This window comes from Pteronotus mesoamericanus, unplaced genomic scaffold (genome assembly GCF_021234165.1).
Source record: "Pteronotus mesoamericanus isolate MK-2021 breed Mesoamerican mustached bat unplaced genomic scaffold, CSHL_Meso_final scaffold_137, whole genome shotgun sequence".
Taxonomy (NCBI): Eukaryota; Metazoa; Chordata; class Mammalia; order Chiroptera; family Mormoopidae; genus Pteronotus; species Pteronotus mesoamericanus.
The window spans coordinates 5,142,623-5,157,567 of record NW_026555306.1 but is presented as its reverse complement, the minus strand read 5'-3'; the positions used below and the strand labels follow the sequence as shown (position 1 = coordinate 5,157,567).

At 54.4% G+C, this 14,945-nt stretch overlaps 1 protein-coding gene across 1 annotated transcript; it reads left to right on the top strand.

Annotated features, from left to right (window-relative positions):
* The first annotated feature begins 259 nt into the window (after positions 1–259).
* Positions 260–14,481, top strand: HSD17B14 (hydroxysteroid 17-beta dehydrogenase 14). The gene is given in 12 exon segments (XM_054588406.1): positions 260–347; positions 770–817; positions 903–985; positions 1,598–1,668; positions 4,497–4,587; positions 12,930–13,034; positions 13,563–13,606; positions 13,608–13,628; positions 13,747–13,843; positions 13,934–13,988; positions 13,991–14,068; positions 14,375–14,481. Coding segments are annotated over 12 exon segments (888 nt in total).
* The last annotated feature ends 464 nt before the right edge of the window (positions 14,482–14,945 follow it).

Here is a 14,945-nt window from a genome sequence, read left to right as displayed (position 1 = left end):
AGCTGGAGTCTGGAATTCTCGGTCCCCAGGGAAGAAGGGGTCAGGCAGCTCGAAGCTGTAGGTCCGAGCAAAGGGGGTGGGCTGGCTTACTGAGTTTGAGGGGGAGGGGGCCGGGGCCCAACTTCCAGGCATCTGGTCTTCCTGGTAACACCCCCCAGGGCCGGGCTCCCAGGGTCCAGCCCACAGCCTCACCGGACTTGGGAAGTAGGAAGAGCCCCAGAGAGAGTGACAGAGGGAGAGACAGATTGACGGACGCGGGATGGCCACGGGATCGCGCTACGCCGGGCAGGCGGTCATTGTGACCGGGGGCGGGCGCGGCGTCGGAGCCGGGATCCTGCGAGCCTTCGGTGAGGGGGTCTTGGCTGATAGCATACTGGCATCTGGGACAGGAGCGACCCCGGGGGCTAATGAGTGTGAGAAGGTGTTATCTTATAAAATCCAATTTGCGATGCTAACGAAGAGGTCGGAGTGGTATCCCGAAGCCTAAGTTTTGGGCAGGAGTTAAACGCCCTCACTCCCTTTCTCTGGGTCTCAGTTATAGCTACAAAACGGATGGTTTGGAGGAATGTATCTCTTGCAGATGTAGGTTTACTCTGGAAGCCAGCGATGGGGGTCTCAGGAACCCCAGCAGGTATTTGGAGTAGCTAAAGAGCATACGTGTCAAGGCCTCTGCCCTTTGTCCTAGCCGGTCGTCTTGAGACTGGGGTCCCCAGGGGAGCCGAGTGGGGTGACAGGCCCCACTGCAGATGGCCACAAGAGGGCAGCAGAGGCCTTAACCAAGGCTCGAGGCCCCAAGTAGTTATCTGTGACAAAGATGGTGAGTGAGGGCCTCTGGGTCCTCAACCCCAGCCCCTCCTCCCCCAGCCCCAGGAGCCCAGGCCCCCAGCCCTTCTCTCCTGCAGAGCTGGGGGGCCAGGCGCTGGAGCAGGAGCTTCCTGGAACTGTCTTTCTCCTCTGTGACGTGACTTGGGAGGAAGATATGAGGGTGAGCGCATATTGTCCCCACTCCCTATATCTGATTTCTCTCCAGCTGTGTTCTCTTCCAGGCTTTTGCACATGCTGTTCCCTCTACCTTTCCCCCTTCTCCTGGCTAAATTGTTCAGGCCCCAAAGGTTTCAGCTCAATGTCCTTCCACCCCGGCCCCGCCCCCTGCCTCCCACTCCCCTGCAAGGCTCTCCATGAATCTGCTGGTGGGCCCAGGGGTCTCCTGGGGGAGCTTCTCTTTCATCTCCCACATCTTCAAGATCCTCATCACACCTGTCACATAAATGGAACAGAGGAGCCCGTCACAATGAGTGGGTCTTTCTCTGTAAGAGTTGTCCCCCTCCTGTCTCAGGGTCTCTTCCCTTTAGTCAACAGCTCTCTGATATCTGTCCCCATGGGTCTCTGGAGTAATGGCTGCAGTGTGACCTCTGGGCTCTTGGCGCCGCTGGCCTCCTGTCTCCTCTCTTCCTGCCGTGCCTGGTGACTTGGGGGAGTCCCCCACTCCTTCTAGCTCCTGTCCCCTCAGCCATGGCTCTGACTGCCCCCTGCCGGCCTTGCTTTTGAGAGCCTTGCCTGCCAACCCTCCTCACTCACAAGATGTCTTTCTTCTCAGACCCTCATTTCTGAGACTGTCCGCCATTTTGACCGCCTGGATTGTGTGGTCAACAGCGCCAGCTACTGTGAGTTTTGAGGCCGGGGGGCCGTTCTCCATGTCAGCCGACTTCCTGGCTTCTCACCCCTTCCTCCTGAGCCTTGGTTTCCCCTGTTCTCTGCCCCCAATTCCCCCCATTGTCCTCTCTGCCCACCACAGGACAGCTGTGGACTCCCCCGCGCCTGGGCTTCCACCTGGCTCCGTTCTGTGCCGGCGGTGTGAGCTCCTCTCTCCAGACCTCAGTTTCTATATTTCTAAAATAGGCATGAGGATGATGATGGTTGTCACCGTAATGTTGTTGTATTGAACAAGGTAGACTGGTCAGCCTCTTAACGACCGGAACTTCTAGGTGAGGCTGATGGCCTTTCTATTGCAGAGGTCTGTGGAGATGTACCCATGGCGTGTGGCGTACAGGGCTTACCGTGGTGGCTTCAAAGGGAAATAGGCATCAGTTCCATGATTGCCCTTCATAAGCATGCCTCATGCTTGCAAACCAAGGCTCAGAGAGGTGGACTGTTTGCGCCGAGGTCACACAGCAAGGCCGTGGAAATGGCTTGAGGAAGTGGCTCACCCTCTCTGGGTTTGCTGTTGTGAGGATTAAATGGATGGTGGATATCAGTTCATTCTTTCTCTTTGTATCCTTTGTATATTTAACAGGTATTTATTGAGCTCCCACTATGTCCCAAGTTCAGTCCTAGGGACTAGGGATTTAGCAGTGATGGGATTCACCTTCTAGAGTAAGGAAATAGACAAGAAAAGACAGATACAGGTAACCCTCATTATTCCTGGATTTTGCGTTCGTGAATTCCCATTCGCAAAAAAAAAAAAAAAAAAAAAAGTTTTTGTAGCCCCAGAATCAGTAGTATTCGTTGCGTTTTTCTGGTTTTTCGCAGACAGGGGCAGAGTGGCCAAAATTTGAGTTGTCTGTGGCACGTGCTCCTGGCTGAGGCGGGGCAAGATCATGCTTGGCCCTGGTTTTAGTTCTCACACAGAGATGCCAAGGGGACAGATGCAGGAGGGGCCGGCGCACCCGCGAGCTCCCATCCTGGGGCCTGCTGAACCGGTTGGAATAACGAGGTTGGCACCTGTTTGTGGGTGGCCTTGGGCAATTGACTTATCTGCAAAATCAATAAAATAGAGTTTACCAGTGTGAGCTGTGTTTAGGATTTAAGATTATAATCGATGTTAGATATCCATCTATGTATGTATATGTACACACAGATGTACGTACACACACAGGCACCATCTCAGCCCGTTCAGGGCGCTGTGACAGAAATGCTCTTGGCTGGGTGGCTTAAATAGCAAACACTTGTCTCAGTTCTGGAGCCGACAAAGTCCCAGATCAAGGGGCCAGCAGATTTGGCGTGTGATGAGGGCCAGCGTCTCACTGTGTCTTCATGCGGTGTAGGGGGCGTGGGAGCCCTCTGGGGCGTCTTTCCTAAGGGCGCTGATCCCCATCACACGGGCTCCACCTTCATGACCTAATCACCTCACAAAGGCCCCCCCTCCAAACACCATCACCTTAAAGTGTCAACACATGAGTTTTGTTTTCAATAAAAAAAAAAATTTATTCCTCACCCAAAGATATGTTTTATTCGATCAGTTGCCTCCTGTCCGCACCCTGACTGGGGACTGAACCCATAGCCTAGGCATGTGCCCTGACCAGAAATGGAACTCACAACCTCCGGTGTGCCGGGCGGCGCTCCAACCAACGGACCCACCCCGCCAGGGCAACGCATAAACTTTTTGAGGGAACAAACATTTAGTCCCTAGTATGTTCATATTATTATGTAATATTATATTACATACTTCTCCGAGGAGCCGTGGGTCGCACTCCCTAATTCCATGTTCACTGTGACTTTACGGAACGTGCCTGGGAAAATGAGAATCGACTATATATACCAACTAGTCTGTGCAGTGGAGGAGGGTTTCCCCTCGTTCTCATTCTCCTGTCTTTCCAGCTCTTTTTCTTATGAGTGTTGACTTTTCTTTCTCTCTAGCCACCCCCCCAGTTCCTTCTGTTTATCATTGACCTCGGAACAATGCAGGGGTTAGAGGTACAGACCCCCCGAACAGCTGAAAATCTGCTTGTAACTTGTGACTGCCCCAAACTTTCCTTCTGTCTCTCAGTATCCATGGGGGATTGGCCCCAGGACCCATTCAGATACCAAAATCCTTGGATGCTCAAGTCCCTTATATAAAATAGAGTAGAACAGTGTGTACAGTCAGCCCTCTGGACCTGTGGATTCCCTGCCATGGATCAAAAATGCTGTTGTTCTATTCTGTGCACCTAGAACAAATACAGAGTATTATTGAATGTAAACTGTATTTGAAAAAAATTAAAAAAATTAAAGATGTTGTTTTTGATTGGCAGTTGGCTGAATCTGATACAAACCCTGGATACGGAGGGATGACTGTATATTTATTGAAAAAAAAAACTTCATATAAGTGGACCCACACAGTTCAAGACTGTGTTGTTCAAGGGTCAACCATATTTAACAAACTCATTATGGTACCAAGCATCAGCCCTAAATATTGACTTGTGACATTTTTAAGCTCAAAAGGGGTTATTGGCCTTCTGCGGATGAGGAGACTGAGGCACAGAGAGGCAAAGTGACTTGCCCGAAAGCACACAGCCAAGAAATGGCAGTGCTGAGTTTCGAACCCAGGGCCTCTGGCCCCCGACACTGCTTTCTTTATTAGCTGCTGTGTGGCCTCCCTTTTCACCATCCCTGACCCTCCTGCCTGCCAGCCCCGTCTGGGCCTCCACTCCCTGTTCTGCCATCCCCATTTCCCTCCGGTTCCCAGGTCCACGTGGCCCCCTCAGTCTCTCCGCTCTCTCCCCAACCCCTGCCCTTAGCCCACCTCCACAGTGGCCCGAGGAGACTTCCGCCCAGGACTTCCGGCAGCTTCCGGAGCTGAACCTGCTGCGGACATACGCCTTGACCAAGGTGAAGGCTGGCGCCCCGGCGGCCCGGGCCAGGTGGCCTCCTGACGGTGAGATGGTCAGGCCCACTCTGAGAGCAGAATGTTTCCTCTGCCTTGCTTTAGTCTCCTTGCCCAAGGACTCTGTTCCTTGTAGAAATTAAATGCTACAAATCCGCGCATCCAGCAAGAGCTGCCTGGGTGGGTACTTAGCTCTGCCTTCTTAGGAACTTTCCGGGGCCCCCCAAGGCGGGGTGGTATTTGGGGGGCGTGTTAAGAACACGGGTACGGGTTGAAACAGGGAGGCAGTAATAGGCAGTCACAGCTCTGCCGCCCCACCAACAGCGGTTAGGAGCAAAGAGCATCTCCCTCTCCCTCTGCGCCCTTCCCCGGAATATTCCCACAATGCCCTCTGCTTCTCATCTCTTCACACGTCACCTCCTCCCAAGGCCGTGCCCGGGCATCCTCGCTTCTGCGGCTCTCACACACACATGTACTCAGTCTCTATAGTAGATGCCATGTTTCTTTGTATCACAGCACTTTTGAATTCACTCAGTCAGTGAACACTCATTTAGCACCAGCAGTGGCTAGGTAAGCACAGGGCGCCCAGCAGGGGACCACACAGACGGACCCTCTGCCCGTGGGGAGCTGCATCCTAGTCGGGGAATCAGGCGGCAGGCCTGTAAAGACAGAACACCCTGCCAGGGAGTGATGCCAGGCGAAAAGGGCGAGGGAAAGAGGGGGGTAGTGCGTGATGGGTAAGTGCAAATGCTGTTTTATTTTCATGTGGCACTTTGTTTACCTTTATTACGGCATTGGCAAGTGTATGCAGAAGCGGAGAGAACCGTATTCTGAACCCGCTTGGTCATCGCTCAGTGCCAACAGTGAGCAGCATTCTGCCACTCTGGCTTCTTGGAGACCCTCGCCTTCTTTTCCTGGGCTGTTTTAAAGTAAATCCCAGATTTCACCTGAAAAGAATTCAGTGTGATCTTTACCAGGCGAGGGGTTATTTTAAATTGTGTAGTTGTGTGCTATTTTATTTCATTAAAAAAAAACAAAACATTGTGTCTATTTATTTTTAGAGAGAGAGTGAGGGAGAGAGAAAGAGAGGGAGAGAGAGGGAGAGAGATTGGTTGCCTCTCGCATGCCCCCTACTGGGGACCTGGCCTGCAACCCAGGCAAGTGCCCTGACTGGGAATTGAACTGGCAACCTTTTGGTTCACAGGCTAGTGCTCAACCCACTGAGCCACACCTGCCAGGGCTATTTTTTTTTAATCCTCACCTGAGACTATGTTTTTATTGATTTTAAAGAGAGAGGAGAAAGAGAAACATCAATGTAAGAGAAATACATTGATTGGTTGCTTCCTGTATGTGCCCTGACTGGGAATCAAACAGTCAACCTTTGGGTGTACTGGGGCTATGCTCCAACCAACTGAGCCACCCGGCCAGGGCTGTGCGCTCTTTTATACAGGGTGGAGTGGTCAGAAGTCTTTTCTGAGAGTTGACATTTGAGTCATACCCCAAGGAGGTGTGTGGGGAATAGTGGTCCGTTCAGCAGAGAAACTGCCAGTGCAAAGGCCCTGGGGTGGACGGCTTGGAGTGCAGAACAGTGAGAAGGGCAGTGTGACTGACGCAGGGCAAGCACGGAGGAGAGGGTGCAAGGTGAGGGCAGAGAGCGGGCAATGGGACCCAGCCTGCAAACCACGGAGAAGACTTTGCTTTGACACGGAATGAGCAAGGAGGGAGCCTTGGAGGGTCCTGAGCTGGGAGAGGGGAACTGCTATGAGTGGAAACTGGCGCCCTCTGGCGGCCGTGTGTGGAACAGATAGGGCGAAGGCTGAAGCAGGGGGTTTTGTAAGTGGTCCAGGCCCGAGGTGATCTTGGTTTGCAGGCTGACGCCCAATCCACTGAACCACACCTTTAAAAAAAATTTTTTTTTAGTTATTTATTTTTAGACAGAGGGGAAGGAAGGAAGAAAGAGAGGGGGAGAAACGTCAATGTGTGGTTGCCACCCACATTGCCCAGACTGGGAATCAAACCAGTGACCCTCTGGTTCACAGGCTGGCACCCAATCCACTGAACCACACCAGCCAGGGCTGTACATGGGTCAATCCCAAGGTGATCTTGGATCTGACCAGTCTGGTCACCTTGGATTGGTGAGAAGTGGTCCAATTCTGGCTCCATTTTGAAGGTAGAATTGTCAGGGTTTCCTCATAGATTAGATATGGAGACGAACTCGAGAAAGAAAGAAATTTTATTGTTATTTGTTTAGCAAGTGTAGGGCGGGGGCCCCGGGGGTGGAGCAGGTGGGGGACATGCCGGGCGGGATTTGCTGGTGCGGCGTAAGGGTCCAGGCCTGGAGACATCACTCTGGAGCTCAGCGGCTTGCTGGAGGAGTGCGGGGAAGCAAGTGTAGACAGCAAGACAGGAGGAGCCCAGTGGGTAGGCCAGGGGTCACTGTGTGGGGAAATCTCCGGTGCTCTCTTCAAGGTTTGACCTGAAATCCAGGTGCAGTGTCCCGAGTTGGGTCATTTCCTGCTCAACCAGTGAACCCTGGCTCCTGTCCCTAATTTCTGTTCGCCTTCTGTGCACCACAGCCCAGAAAACGCTTGTGTGTGCGCATGGGCGCACGTTCAGCATTTAGAAAGAGAATGATTTTACGTAACAACTGGATTTCTAGTTTCCTTTGAAAAGTTGATACACTGGACCCATAGAGAGGCGTGACGTCTGCTAAATGTGGTCTGGGTCTCTCTGTACCCAAGTCCCTGCCTCCCCTGTTAGCTCCCTTGCCTGTGCTCCCTGGAGTGCGTGAGAGTGAAGGGTCGGTCTGGGGCCTGCCTGCCTGAGGTCTCTGCCGCTTCCTACTGGCGGCATTGGACAGGTTACTTATCTCTCTGCGCCTCCATTTAACTATATGTAAGTGAGGGCTAATCATGGTATCTAATCCCCAGGGCAGTTCGGAGAACTGAATGAGAGTTGATTAAATACTCACCCAGCCCTTAGAACAGACCTGGCACAGAGTTTGCAGTCTGCGAGCTATTATTGTTTACCATGAACCTTGTCCCATTCTGGTCCTTGGGACTGCTCCACCTCACTCAGTTTGAGGCCTCTGACATATGTGTTGGGCAAACAAAAACTAGGGGAAGTAGAAGGGAAAGGTGAAATTTGAGCTGGACCTTCAGTGGGAGGGCAGGAAGTGGAGAAGTAGGGCACAGAGTGTTTCACTCACTGGGAAAAGAAGGTGCAAAGGCCCTGGGGCAGAAACCCCTGGGTGTATTTTAAGAACAGGAGAACCACCCCCTCGTCTCCAGCTTAGTAATTGCAGGCGTTTTGTTGAACTTGTTCTCCCCGTTGCCTCTTGCATTCTCCTACCCAGGCATCATGTAATTTCCTCGGTAAGAACTTCATTAGTACTGTCAATGGATGGGAATATTTATTTTTATTTTGAAGTAGTTTCAGTGCTATAAAATATTGCCAGAAGAGTACAGAAAACTCCCATATACTCAGACTCTCCATTGTTAATATTTGATCACATTTGCTTGATTTTTCTCGCTCTCTCTTTGAGAGTAAGTTGCAGATAGGACGTCCATTTACCCCCACCCCCACCCCCGGTACTTTGGAGTGTATTTCCTAAAAACAAGAGCTGTGTCTTAGGCAATCACACGAAGATTCACACCGACACCAAGGTCTTAGCTAACCTGGATACCTCCTTATTCAGGTTATTAGAATTCTTTTTTTTTTTTAAAGATGTTATTTATTTATTTTTAGACAGAGGAAGGGAAGGAGAGAGGGGGAGAAACATCAGCGTGTGGTTGCCTCTCGTGCGCCCCTCACGGGGGACCTGGCCCGCAACCCAGGCGGATGCCCTGACTGGGATTCCAACCGGCGACCCTTTGGTTCCCAGGCCGGCACTCAATCCACTGAGCCACACCAGCGAGGGCAGAGTATTAGAATTCCTAACATCGTCGCAGTCCCACGGCCGTACGTGCTTTAGTTGCGGGTCCCCCCGAAGCACCTCTGCCCCCTAGCGGAGGGCAAAGGGCAGGGTGTGTGGGAGGTGATCCCAGGAAGTGCCGCCCTCGGGGTGGGGATAGTTGTGGACATGGAAGGGAGCCGATGAGGGCATCGCTGAGCAAATTACCACTGGGGCAAGGGGGGCGCTCGCCCTGGGGAACTCTGGGAGTCCAAGAGAAATGGGCACCTCACAGGGATCCCGCAGCCCAGAGGTGAGGGAGACCCAGGCGTTTTAATTTAAAGCTGCCTTCAGGGGGCGCGCGAGAGGCAACCGATGTATTTCTTGCACGCTGCTGTTTCTCTCCCTCTCGTTCCCCCTCCCTTCCCCCTCTCTAAAAGCAAGTAAATAAAATCTTAAAAGGACATTCAACTTTACATTAAAAAATTAAGGCTTTTGTTTTACATAACCAAACTGCCTTCAGGAAGTTAGCAGTAATCTCTTCCTACAATGTAATATTCAAGTCCTGTATGAATTCGCCCCTTTGTCCCCAAATGCCTTACTCACACCAGGCTCCAGGCAAGGTGCGCCCGGTACATTTGGCTTCCTGGAGGACAAAGGCTTCCTGTCGCTCGGTCATGCCTCTGTCCCAGCACCTAAAACCGCGCCTGCGGCAAGGAGGTCTGTCAACACGAGTACGTCGCTGCCGTTACCACCGTCCTCACCGTCACCGTCACCGTCACCACCAACATCACTGCCACTGCTGTCCTCCTTCTCCCCTGTGTCATCGTCATCACCACCGCCAGCATCCCCGCCACCATCCCCTGGAAGCTCTTGAAAGGCTGACTCTCGGCCACAGCCCGGACCTGCTGCCTCGGACTCTCCAGAGCCTCGGCCTCCCCGGTGGCTTCCCGCGCCAGCCGAAGTCTGGGATCGCCCAGGCTAGAGGAAGCAAGGGAGGAGCGAGGGACCCTCACGTAGTCACCGGCGTGAGATCTTAGAGGCAGAAAGGACCTCCGGAAGGTGCCTGAGCACAGGGGTGTCTGCTGTGGACTCTCCCAGCGGGATCAGTTCTTAGGGACCTACCCATTCATTCATCCATCTGTGGATCAGTAAATAGACCTGGGTGGGTGTCAGGCAGCATAGGAAGCGCCGGCATCACACCATGCAGGCTTCGCCCTCGTGGGGTCCACAGTCATGGGGCAGCCGGGTGTTATTAGACAAATGCAGAGGTGAGTTTACAGGGGCTAGTGTGTCTTGTGCCAGGGAGGAGACAGGTGTGGCTCGAGAAGACATGGGACAGGGAGGCTGGCCTGTTGTGGGAGTCAGGGCGGGTGGGCTTCCTGGAGGAAGCAAAAGATGAGTGATGAGTAGCATTAACTGGAGGGGTGTCGAAGGGGGCTCTCCGGCTCCAATGTCCAAAGGGAGGGAGGGGAAGGGAGAGCCAGACCAATACCAGTCTGGGGGGGCCTTGATGTGGCGACATGGAAGTGCAGGTGTTCCTGGCAGAGGGGACAGCGTGTGCGAAGGCCTGGCAGTGGGAGGGGGGACGTGCGGGAAGGGCTGGGGGGCAGACCACATGGGCCCTTGAGGGCCACGCCACGTGGCTGCTGGTCTTTATCTCAAGAGCCATGGGGAGCCATGGAAGCTATTTGAGCAAGAAAGCGATGGGTCCGATGAGGAACTGAGGCAGAGGGAGGCTCTGGAAGGCTCCCAGGTCTCCCAGTTTGTTGCTTGAGAAGCAGTGTGGGCGGAGACCCCATGTTCAAGGCTAGGGACCGGAAGAGGGGCAGGTTTTAGGAAGAGGCAGTGGGGTGATTTCTATACTCAAGACCCAGAGATGGAGAGGCCAAGGGGGGCGGGGTGGGAGCTCCCACAGGGGGATTCAGGAGATGCCGTTGGAGACCAACAGTGTAGGGACTCCCCAGGCGGAGCCCGGAGAGTGAGGAGAACCCAGGAATCCCCACATGAAAGCGAAGTGGAGTCAGGCCGGAGCCAGGCTCCCCAGATTGGCTCTCTGACGGCGGGAGGGGCGGTCAGGCCAGTAGGAGGCCAGCAGGCCCTTGATGCAGCTCCTAGGTGACCTTGGGGTGGGCAGGCAGGGAGGACAGGGCCAAGGAATGTGTGGGAGGGCTGGGGAGGGCAGTGCGAGACAAATATTTATTCAGCAGCAGCTGTGGGGATGAGGGCAGCAAATGGACCGTGTCTCCACACGTATTGTATTCCTTTCGTACTGTATTCCTGTGCGTATTCCTTTCCGCGCAGGCTGGGAGTGGAGAGGGAGTTAGGCAGAGGAAGTGATCAAGATCCCTGGAGAGATATGGCTGGGCAGAGAGATGGGGCGGGTGCAGGGGTGGGGCGGGGGCGGGGGCTGAGGGAGGGAGGGAGGGCCTCAGGGCTGAGGAGGCCCTGGCTGGCGTGGCTCAGTGGATTGAGCACCCGCTGGCCTGTGAAGCATACAGTCACTGGTTTGATTCCCAGCCAGGGCACAGGCCTGGGTTGCGGGCCAGGTCCCCAGTAGGGGGTGCGCGAGAAGCAGCCATACCTCGATGTTTCTCTCCCTCTTTTTCTCCCTCCCTTCCTCTCTAAAAATAAATAAATAAATAAATAAATAAATAAAATCTTAAAAAAAAAAAAAAAGGCCAAGGAGAGTGAGGAGAAGGGGGGGAGGGATGAATGGGGATGGGGAGAGAGGAGGCGGCGGGAGGGTCACGGTTGCACCGCACCCCCAGTGGCTCCTGCATTCTCCTGTCACTCCCCGCTACACCCTGAAGTCTTTAGTTGTCAGAAATTATTTGGTTAGTGTCAGACTACAAATATCGGTTCTGTAAATACAGGTTCTGTTAGGTGTCATGTAACCTCCTGTGCGTATTAGTCACCCTTCTGTTCCTAAAGAAGCTCATTCGTGTAAAGTTGAACATGCTCCAGGCCCTCAATAAATCCATTCACTTGTTCAAAAGATATTTTCGGAGCACCTGCTCTGTGCCAAACAAAATCAGAATTTCAGCTGTCCCCTTGTGGCTTTTTGCATTCTGTTGGGAGAGGCAGAGAATAAGCTAATAAGTAAGTAAAATATATATGTGGTGATCTGGCTGGTGTGGCTCGGTTGGTTGGGTGTCATCTGGCAAACCTAAAGGTTTGCGGGTTCGTTTCCTTATCACGGCACATGGCTGGGTTGCAGGTTCCGCCCTTAGTCGGCGCATAGAGAAGGCGGTGAGCTGATGTTTCCCTCTCACATTGCTGTTTCTCTCCCTCTCTTGCTCCCTCTCTTCTCCTCTCTGTAAAAGATTTTAAAAAGTAATAAAAAATAAAAGAAATATATGGCATGTCAGAGACCATGTGGGCCACAGAGAAAAGGAATCGGGAAACAGGATGGGGACCTGGGTGGAGGCAGTTTGCCATTTTAAATAAATAGGATGGTTAGGGAAGGTGACATTTGAACAGGATTTGAAGTTGCTGAGAGAGTAGGTTTACCCAGCACTGTCCCACTTTAGCAGTGAAACTGTAGACTGAATGTCCCATGTCCCCAGAAACCCTTTCATCCTGGCCGAGCCAGGGTGGTTGGTCACCCTAGGAGTGAGCTGAATGGTTATCTCAGGACAATCATTCTAGGCTGAGGGAACAGCACGTGCAAAGGCCCTGAGGTGGGAACTTCAAGCACTCGGGGGATGTTTGAAGACAGCGCTCTGAGGACCGTGCGGAGGCTGTTCCGGAGAGAGAAGGAGCGGGTGGCGCGATGTGGGGAGGGAGCCAATTTCTGTTCCCATCTGCAAACCCCTGGGGGAGCTGGCTGGCGCGTGTTGATCTCTAGTGGCACGAACAGGCCTTGTGGCCAGCTCAGCTGCCCAAAGCAAACAGGGGACAAAGAACAGAATTGGAATTTCTTCAAGGTCACAGATAGTGAAAGAACTGGGAGACGGAGAGGGAGGGAGAATTAGTTTAGGGACCTCCAGGTAGCCGGGGAGTTTTAGGGGAGAAGCTGGCAGAATGTGGAGGTCATTTCCTGAAGGCCCCCCACGCTCTGCCCGCAGAGCTCTCCCTAAAGCTCAGAGAAACTGTATCCCTCTCCACAGGGGAAAGAGGTTCCTCCTATTTTTGCAGAAAAATGCAGCCATGTTGCAGAGAGGGGGATAGGAACAGGAAAAGGTGCGGGTGGAGAGACAGGGAGACTGTAGAAAAGGAGAGAAAAATTGCTTTCAGACGGGGGCAGGGGGAGGGACTCCTTCAGGGCTGAGACCCAGAGACCCTGTGGGGAGCCAGTGAGGGTGCGCTCTGGAGCTCCAGGTGACATCCCTGCAGGGCACGGAGGTCAACTAGTGAACACACCAGGGACAGGGCCATCGTCCCAGAGGTGCTTTCATGGGCTCAGGGAGGTCCGGGGCCTTGGGCGGCTGACTCTGCCTTCTGTCTCCCCAGCTTGCCCTCCCGCACCTGCGGAGGAGCCGGGGGAACGTCATCAACATCTCCAGCCTGGTCGGGGCCATTGGCCAGTCCCAGGCAGCTCCCTACGTGGCTACCGAGGTAGGCCGTCCAGGTGCCCCCTCGTTTCTTCCTTCCCCCACTACTGGCCCCGAGGGGCCTCCAACCTGAAGCATAAAAACCTGTGACATCTTGTCAGGCACCAAGAGTCTCCCAAGACAAAAAGCCTAGCCCTGGCTGGTGTGGTTTGGTGGCTTGGGCGTCTTCCCTCAAACCAAAAGGTCGCAAGTTCAATTTCCAGTCAGGGCACATGCCTGGGTTGTGGGCCAGGTTCCTGGTTGGAGGTGTGTGAGAGGCAACTGATTGATGTTTCTCTCACATTGATGTTTCTTTCCCTCTCTTTCTCCCTTCCTCCCCCTTTCTCTAAAAATAAATACATAAAACCTTAAAAAAAGAAAGGAAGAAAAAGAGAGCAAAGCTGGTGCATCCCCACGTAGCCTGCAGGGAGGGCAAGCCTTTCCCATTCTGATGCCCCTGCCCGACACCCCGTGGTTGGAAGGCGAGGACCCAGGAGGGACCTGGCCTTCCCTGGACTGAACTTTCTCCCCGCTCCCGCCCCGTCTCCCGTAGGGGGCGCTGACAGCCATGACCAAGGCCTTGGCGCTGGACGAGTCAATATGGCGTCCGAGTCAACTGGTGAGCCGCTCCGAGTGAGCGGGCTGAGAGCCCCCTGGGGAACAGGGAAGACCGGGGGCGAGCCCAAGAGGCAGGGGGCGCTGCAGATCCACCTGATTGTCTCTTCTCCCTCCCCCACTATCTCTCCAGGAAACATCTGGACCTCACTGTGGGAGGAGCGGGCAGCCTCAACGCCTGACCCCCAGGCCACAGTCTGAGAGGGCATAATGGCCCGGGTGGAGGTGGCGGCCAGGCCCCGGAGGTACGGTGGGTGGCAGGCAGGGGAGGGCTCCACTTGACCTCCTTTTCGACTGGCCTCTCCCCAGCCCCTGGGCCGCGAGGGCCAGCCAGCTGAGGTGGGGGCTGCCGCCGTGTTCCTGGCCCTGAAGCCACCTTCTGCACCGGCATCAAGTTGCTGGTGGCCGGGGGTGCGGAGCTGGGGTATGGGCGCAAGGCCGGGGGTGCGCCCCCGAGGAGGCCCCCCCCCCCGCCATCCCTCCCTGATTTCCCACGCTTCCCCTTGGGCTCCCTGACTAGGGGCCCCACCCCAAGCCCAGTCTCCCAAATCCCAGCTCCTGCCCTCTGCCTCTCAGGCACAGCCCCCAACTCTGGACATTGAGCCCATTTACCAACGTGCCCAACCACCCCACAGGTTCCCATGAAAACATTTTGCAGCCAAAAGGAGGAGGTCCTCATTCCGTTTATTTTCTGTCTACACCGCCGCCTCCGGTCCCCCCCCCGCCCGCCCCCCCCTCCCCGCACTCTAGCCCTCAGCTTGACCTCCACCTGGGACTGCAACTCCCAGCAGACTTTGCTGCGGGAGCTTCCGCCAGGGGCTCCAGAGAAAAGTGCTGCAGGTTGGCTTCACCAGTGACCCAGTTAAAAGGATCGCAGGGGAGAGTCAGTTAAGCTCTAATTAGGAGATAACGCAGGGGATGAAGCCAAAGGAACTCCTCTTTGTTCTTGGCCCTTAGCAGAGCAGGAGGGTGGCTGGCCCCAAAAGTTCTGAGGGCAGAGGCGGCTGGGGATTGAGATTCTTGGGACGGAGAGAGGAGCTGGGGCTCGGGACTCCTGGGTTTTGGGGAAGGAGGAAACGGGGCAGGTAGGAAACTGGGCGGCTTTGGAGGGCTGACCCTGGATCCCCGACCCCGGCCGTGGGGGCCCAGTCGCGGGTTTATCCTCCAGGTGAGGGGGTGGAGCTGCATGGCTGCTGCGGATAGGCAGCCGCGGGGGGTGTGCGGCAATCGCTGATTGGCAGAGGCGGGACCAAGCAGTCTACTATTTTTTTATTTTTAGAGAGAGAGGAAGGGAGGGAGAGGGAGGGACAGAGCCAGCGAG